This window comes from Pediculus humanus, genomic scaffold, assembly GCF_000006295.1.
Source record: "Pediculus humanus corporis 1103172107412 genomic scaffold, whole genome shotgun sequence".
In the NCBI taxonomy this organism is placed as follows: domain Eukaryota; kingdom Metazoa; phylum Arthropoda; class Insecta; order Psocodea; family Pediculidae; genus Pediculus; species Pediculus humanus.
The window spans coordinates 127021-135297 of NW_002987037.1; the positions used below are offsets into that span (position 1 = coordinate 127021).

An 8277-nucleotide genomic window follows, 5' to 3' on the forward strand; every position below is an offset into this window, starting at 1 on the left:
AATAATAATAATGATTCATTAAACTCATTGTTTATACGAAAATTAAAATAATAATAATAATAAAATGTTGGGAAAAGGTGTAAAAAAGGATGATATAATTATATAATTTTATAAAGTTTTTTTTTTTGTGGGGGTAAATCCCAAAGGAGGGGTGGGGGGTTAACCAAAAACCGGATTAAAAACCTTTTTTTTGTAAATTAATCAACGTTTTATTACTTTTTAATTGTTAATTAATAATTTTTTTCTTTTTTTTACTTCCTTTTCAAAAATTTACATGACAAAAAAAAAATCGAATTTATTTAAAAGAGGGGGTGGGGGGGGAAAAAGGAAAATTCGAATGGGAAAAAACTTTTCATGTTATTATACTTTCTAAATTAATTTATTATGATTTGTTTGTAATAAATATCAAAAGGAGAAAAATTTTTTTGTTTTATGTTTAACCAAAAACCAAGATTCATTTTGTAACAAAAAAAAAGAACCTTTCGAGCCTTTTTATAAATAAATAAAAAAGTTGTCATTGAGAGTAGAAAAAAAAAAATTAGTTTTATAAAGGTTTTGCTTCTTTTTTTTTTTTTTTTGAATGTTATGAAAACATAATTTTTTGTTTTAATTTATTTCTGTTGTAAAAAAAATATTATTTTGAATTCAAAACATTTTCCCGTCATTTGGGAAAAGTTTTTTTTTTTTTTTGTACTAAAAAAGGTTTTTTTTTTTTTTGATAATTTATTTTAATTAACCGTATTAAACGTTGAATAATGGTTTTTTTCTGTTGAATTTTTTTTTTTTTTTTTTGTTACATTCAAAAAATATTTAAAAGACCGTTATAAAGTATATATTTTTTTAAAAGTATTTAATTTTTATTACATAAATTTAATTATGAAATATGTTGTTTGTTAAATAGGAATTTTTTTTTTTAGGGTTTTGTGGAGGGGAAGGGGGGAGGAGGGAAAAGAGAAAGGTAAACCCAAAAGAGACATAAAAACTAAATATTTAAACTTTTTGTATTCAATGTGTTTTTTTTAACAAAAACTATTTCAATAAATAGTAATAATAGTATTATACATCATTTTATTGAAAATAAAATAACCCTTTGCTGTAACCTTTGACATTCGTCTCCCATTTAACATGATAATTCCATTATCATGGAGTCAATCCCATTGGATCCCTAAAAAAAAAAAAAACCCGCGGTTGTCTTTTCGAATAAATTTACTCGCGTTTTTATCATGGCTACGAATTGTATTTTATTAATTATATATTTTTTTTTTTTTTTCTAACAGTCGGCAGATCCTAGAAAATTTCGAGATATAGCAACGGTTTTTCACGAAATAATAATGGAAGCTCCGGAACATTTAAAATCGCCATGTCGGAAAATTCCATCTGGAGAACTTAAAATGTTAGAAAGATTTTTATCACAGGATATGAGAATGCCAAGTGTTACGCTGATAAATCCGCGAAGTGGTAGAAATCAACCAACGGGAGAAAATCCCGAATGGAGGATTCCTATGCCCAGAGTCCCTCAAACTAGGTTGCATCCGTGGTTGGGACGCGTGGAACATTCAACTTTCGTATAAAATTAGATTTTAGGTTCCCCGGATATCTGCTATTATTATTATTATTATTTATTCATTTAGGTCGTTTACCCGACTTGTTTAAAATTCAATGTTCATTATTGTTAAATTGAATTTTTTTTTTTTTGCCCTCACCCCCCACCTCTCATCCCTCCTTTTAAACAATGATAAAAATATTATTTGCTTCTTTTTTTTTTTTTTTTTTTATAAATGTTAAAAGTTTATGTCAACAATTAAGAAGAAGAAGAAGAAGAAAAAAAAAAGAAAATTTTATTTTTATATGTTGTAAAAGAGGTAAAAAAAATATTTTTGGCTATTATAAGTAGCCAATGGAAACTAAAGTAAAATGTTTTATTAGTACCTTAAAAAAAAAAAATGTGTAAATTTAAATTTTTTGTTTTTTTTTTTTTTTTAAATATAAAAAAACAATAAATAAATTTTTTTCATGTTGTAAATAAAAAATTATTACAGTAATTCATTGCCTACAATAAGTATATACATAATCAAATTTCAATAAAATTAAAAATAAATTTAATAATGTCCTTTTTTATTTTATTTTATTTTTTTTGTGAATGGTAATGATCTAAATTAAATTTCTTTTAATGAAAATTTTTCAAGTAAGAATTTTCAAAGATGGCGCCCAAGCAATAATATACATTCAAAATAAGAATTAATAAATTATGTGTTTGGTCTAAAGTACGTTTTTTTTTCATGACTTTGCATTAATAACTGTTAAAAAACAATTTTTTTTTTTTTATAAAAATTGCAAATTATACGTACCTGAAATTGTTTTAACGTTTATTGTTGACCTTACTAAATTCATTTAAATTACAAATAAATGACACACAGTATTTCATAATTTTTGTTTTTAACTACTTTTCAGGCCTTAATACTCATCGGATATTATCAATACGTATTCACAATTAAAAATTAATAATCTATTTAAAAAATTAAACATATAAATGGCAAAATCGAATGGTTAAACAACTATAAATAATAATTACATTAACATAATTTATTAAAAATATTCAAATTCGCTCCATCGAAGTTGAATTGCAACGTTCCGAAAACTTTAGTTAAGGGCCCCAAAAAATTAAATGTTAAGCTTGTAAATAATAAATATTGAATTATGTACATTTCATACTTGTTTTCGTGTAATGTTTTCTCATAGCTTTTTTATTCTTATATAAATCATTTCAAAAAAAATTAATTTTTTTAAAAATATGCCTTCTATCGAATCAATCAGAGAACAATATCCCTTGCATTGGCTGGCTTGGAATAATGATTTTATGGAATTAGAAACAGTATTATCAAGAAACGAGGTAAACTTAAATTATATTTTACTTACTTGTAATGATAAAAATCTTATCGTGTCATTTACTTAAAAATTTCTCTAGGTAAATAATATTCAAAATTTTTGATTTATCCCAAAACCTAAATTAAATTAAAAAACAAAAGTCATACTAATTAGTTAAATTTTATTTTATTTTTTAATGATCTTATTAAATTTTATATGAGTATCTTATTTTCAAAAGAAAACTCTGATTAAAATAAACTTTATTTTTATTTAAGTATGATAAAGAAAAAGTAGATTGCAGAGGAAGAACTCCTTTAATGTTAGCTGTTACTCTTGGGCATTTAGAAAGTGTTAAAGTATTAGTCGAACACTTCACTAATGTCAATGCTGAAAATAATGAAGGTTGGACAGTAGTACAAGAAGCTGTAGCCACAGGTGATCCCGAAATGGTAATTTAAGTATATATTTAAATTTATATGTGTAAAACGATGCTAAAGTAAATTATTAACATCTCATTATATCATACAATTAAAAAAAAAAACATGTATTTCAATTAGATGTTTTATGATTGTGTTCAATATTTAGTTTTGAATCAGTATTTTTTCTTGTTCCAGGTTCAGCTTTTGTTAGAAAGAAGAAATATGCAAAGGCAATCTGATAGATTAGGAGGAATCCCTCATCTTTTAGATAAATTAAGAGAAGCTCCAGATTTTTATGTAGAAATGAAATGGGAGTTTAGTAGTTGGGGTACTAAAAACATTACAAATTTATATTAATTATTTTTTAATTATTTTATATGTATTAATATTTTTAAATATTTTATTAGTACCTTTGGTATCTAGAATGTGTCCATCTGATACATACAAAGTGTATAAACAAGGTTCGAGTGTTAGAGTAGATACAACACTTTTAGGATTTGATCAAAGTAGTTGGCAACGCGGTAATAAGAGTTATATTTTTGTAGGAGAGAGTAAATATATTTTAAATTAATATATAAATTTAAAAAATGAATAAAATTCATTTAGTAATTGTTTTAAAATAATTTTAAAATATTTATAGGTGATTCTGCTGTCATGATGGAGATAGATCATGAAACGGAAGAGGTTTACATGGAACAAATGAAAATAATTCCAACTGAAAATTTCATGTCTTTCCACAAAACTGCAAAAGCAGTTTCAAGTAGATTAACATCTCCTATTGTAACAACATATATAGATACAGATAAAATTAATTTTGAAAGAAACAAAGCTGGTTTGTGGGGGTGGAGATCTGATAAAACAGAGCAGGTAATTCAAGTTTTGCTCGAGATTATTTGTTTAGATATAAAGTTTGTAGTGTTAAAAACCTGATTATTTATTTTTTAGGTGAATGGTTATAATTGTAAAGTCTTTAGTGCAACAAATGTTGAATTAGTAACAAAAACAAGGTTGGAACATTTAAGTGATTCCGATAAAGAAAAAGCTAAAGTTCCAAAATCAAGTTTACAATCATTTTTAGGGATAGCCGAAACAGAACAACAGTCTTCAACTTCTTCAGATCAAGAAAATGTTTGTTTCTTTTACTTTTTTTTTTTTTTTGTTCTTTAATAAGCTACTAACGATTTAACATTTTGTCTTGTCTATTACCACTCTTCTTTTAACTCTTAAGCACTTTTTAACAAAAATAATTTTCTTATTAATACCCTGAAATAACTAAAATTTACTGCCTTTTCCTCTTTAGAAACAATATAGACCAGAAAAATTGGGAGGAAAGGGGAAAAAATTGGTTTTAGGAAAAAAAAATAAGCAAAATGAGGTAACTTCGACTTAAAATTTAATTTGTATGGTTTTAAAAAAAGAAAAAGAATTCTCGTTAGAAATTATTTTTTTTTTTTACAACAATACAATTTAAAAATAAAAAATATTTTCTAAACATATTAAATTTTAAACCGTCATTTTTATGAAAATTTTTTTCAATTGTAGTTTTTTAAATATTTTATTCGATTTCAATAAAATTTTTGACTTTTTTTCCGATTTAATTGGTTTAACATTGCAAATTTCAAAGTTTTAAATGGGATTCGGCGATAACGATTATTTTTAAAAAATTGATTTATATTCTATTTTACTTTCTTGTTTTTTTTTTTTTTAACAGAACGATGAAATCATTTACTCAAAAAATCCTAATAATATAACTCCAGAAGAATATTTTGATCCGTCCACGAGCCTTGAAGGACGAGACATTGGACGACCAAAAGAAACCATTGTCAAAGTTCAAAAATTCAAAGCGAATTTATGGCTTTGCGAAGAATATCCTCTATCGCTACAGGAACAAATAATGCCTATCGTTGATTTAATGGCCATTTCTAGTTCGCATTTTGCCAAGTTGAAAGATTTTATACAAATGCAGTTACCATCTGGATTCCCAGTAAAAATAGGTAACGTTTTATTAAAATCACAAAAAAAGTTATCACTTCTTGTTAAAAGTTTTAACGTGATTTTTCTTTCTCTTTCAATTATAGAAATACCACTTTTTCACGTTTTGCACGCTAGAATAACATTTGGTAACATTTTCGGTTTGGACGATGAAGTACCTGGCGTTCAAAGAATAAACGACAATGGAAAAATAAATTGTATTGTGAGTGACAGTTGTTTTGAGCCTCCACCCGGATACGCTAAAATCGGTAAACTAATGTCAACGTGGATTTTTTCCCATTTTGTTTCCATTTGGAACTTTAATAATTTTTTTTTTTTTTTTAGGATCGGAAAATAGAAGACAATACAGTCTAGAAGAAGAAGACGATTTAATACAATTTGCCATACAGCAGAGTTTAATGGAAGTCGGTAGCGAAAGAGACGAAGTCGACATTTGGGAAGCTTTAAAAGCTCAAAAACCTTCTCCGCCAACATCGCCTAATTTGAATTCGGAAGAAACGCGACAACTACAAAGGTAAACTTTTTTTTTTTTTTTTTTATTCGAAAAAAAATTGAATTTTATTTGAGGGTAAATAAACTCCCCCCTCCCCCCCCGTTTCTTATATTTTTTTTAGAGCCATTCAAGCAAGTTTGGAACTCAACGTGAGCGAAACAAGATTTAGAAGTTGTCCAGATGGAAGGGAAATAAATTCGTCGGTCATTGACGATGATTTATCACAAGCTTTAGAATTATCCCAGAGGCAACACGAAGAAGAAAAAAGGAGGCAAAAAGAAGAAGAAGAAATTATGAAAAGAGTATTGGAATTATCACTCACGGAACAATGAACAAAAGCGAACAAAAAAAAGCAAAAAAAAAAGGGAAAAAAAAGAATTTTTTTTTTTTTTTCTTTAATTTGTTTCCGTTGATTGGTTTTTGTTTTTTTTTTTTTTTTTAATTTAATGTTAATCTTTTAAATTTTAAACATATTTAAATTATTTATTATTATTATTATTATTATTAATCGTTTAAAAATGTTTATTAGCAAATTATTCGAATTTGCTGCGTTGGTGTTCGATGTCAAATTATTATTATTATTATTATTATTAATATTATTTTCTAATTTTTTTTTTCTTTCTCGTTAATGTAATCGATGAGACTGAAGTTCTATCGAGTATTAAAAAAGCATGAATAAAGGGTGGGGAGGGAGGGAGGGGGAGGAGAAAAGGAGATGAGAAGGGGCACACCTATTAATATAATATTTATTACTCTGGGAAAATTTGTAATAAAAAAAAAAAATTCATATTTTTAATCAATTTTGTTATTATAATATTCAATGAAATGTGATTTAGATATAATAAAAAAGAAAATGTAAACAGAGTAAATTTCATGGTTTATATTATTATTATTATTATTATTATTATTATTAATTAATATTATTATACTAATAACTTCTTACCATTATTATTAAAAAAAGATTTTACAATTGAAAAATAAAAATTAATTTATTGTTATATATATATATATATAATTAAAAATTTTTGTAATAATTAATTTATTTATTTAAACAAAACGAAAAATTATTATTATTATTAATTACCTTTTTTGTGATTGAATGAAAGGAGAAGGAGGAGAATGGGAAAAAAAATCCTCCTAATTCTTTACCTCCTATTTTTGACACAATTACTCATTTCATTCATTTTTAAAATAATAATAATAATAATTAATATTCTTGTAATGCCTCTCACGCACACACACGCACACGCATGATTTTTGTCGCCGACGAAAGACTTCATTCCATGAATTTTACTTGCTAGTAGTATTTGACCCTTTGATTTATTCAGGAAGACATATTTCTACAAGAGAATATTTAAGTGAATTCAGGTATGCAATTGAAAGAGAGAAAAAAAAATTCTTCCCGGCTTGTGCCATGCCACGTTTATTAATAATAATAATAATAATAATACCTTTTTTCCACCTGTTTGAATTTAAACAAGTGAAATGAAATTATTATTAAAAAAAAAAGAATTTAAATTTATTTGATTTCCCCTGCGCCTCCTCCTCCTCCTCCTCCTTGTAAAGTTTTTATATTTTATCAAAATAATAATAATAATAATAATAATAGGTTTTTTCGAGAAATTTCGCCCATATAATAAATTTTTATTTTTAATCTAATAAAATTAATCTTTTTATAAAAAAAAAAAAATATTTTAATAAGGTTTATTAAATTTATGATAAAATCGACCGACGAATTCTCTCTCTCTCTCTCTCTTTCTTTCTCTCTCTTGTTATTTATAAGGTGACCTTTTAATCTGTACCTTAAAAAAAAAAAAAACTCACTCTCAATAAATATACATATATATATATTTTAAATGCAAGTTTTTTTCAAATATAATTTTACGAGTTGTAAAATAATAATGATAATAAAAGTATTATTGTTAAAGTGTGTGACAGAGAGAAGAGAAGAGACAATGGATTTAAATATTTATCTGTGATGTGAATGAGGAAATGAATGATAAATTCATTATGATTTATTACAGGATACATATTTACGATGGCGGTGGTAGGTATGCGGTTATCGATCGAACCGGCCACAGGTTGCACAGGTTCGTTTTTTTTTTTTTTTTAATTTAAATACGGCGCGGATTTAACAAAAAAAAAAAAAAAAAAATTCTGTCACAGACGAGAAATATCTTCTTCTTCTTCTTTTTTCTTATTTTAAACCGTTTTCGAGTTTGTTCCGAACGAATTTTTTTTTTTCCCAAACCGTTTTTTTTTTTTGTTTACACGAACCTTATTTTACTTTTCTATAATTTAAACTTTTTATTGTTTAAAAAAAAAAAAAAATTGAATAAAAACAATCGTTAAACTTTAATCACACGTTTCTCTCATTAAATTTTTTTTTGGCTCGTGCTCTCGTATAAATTAATAATTGTAATTTTTTCTTTCTATTCGAGTTTACCTAATTTTTTAAAATTTTATTTACTCTACTTATAACTTCTCTAGTAGGTAGTAAACACAACG

The 8277-nt window shown here is 25.3% G+C and overlaps 2 protein-coding genes across 2 annotated transcripts in view; both read left to right on the forward strand.

The window, feature by feature from the left end:
- The window catches only part of Phum_PHUM064260 (uncharacterized protein), a gene marked incomplete at both ends in the record, with an annotated part of 3440 nt that extends 1869 nt beyond the window's left edge, over positions 1-1571 (forward strand). The window contains one exon of the mRNA XM_002423463.1: positions 1278-1571. Within this exon, the coding sequence (XP_002423508.1) occupies positions 1278-1571 (294 nt within the window). The remainder of the gene's footprint in view (positions 1-1277) is intronic.
- Positions 1572-2791: 1220 nt separating this feature from the next.
- Phum_PHUM064370 (ankyrin repeat domain-containing protein, putative) lies at positions 2792-6376 on the forward strand (the record flags this gene model as incomplete). Its single annotated transcript, XM_002423464.1, has 12 exons — positions 2792-2890; positions 3141-3314; positions 3480-3612; positions 3692-3835; positions 3925-4151; positions 4230-4412; positions 4585-4659; positions 4996-5278; positions 5363-5524; positions 5601-5790; positions 5891-6071; positions 6299-6376. The coding sequence occupies 12 exons, from the start codon at positions 2792-2794 to the stop codon at positions 6374-6376; spliced, it is 1929 nt and encodes a 642-aa protein (XP_002423509.1).
- Between the last annotated feature and the right edge of the window lie 1901 nt (positions 6377-8277).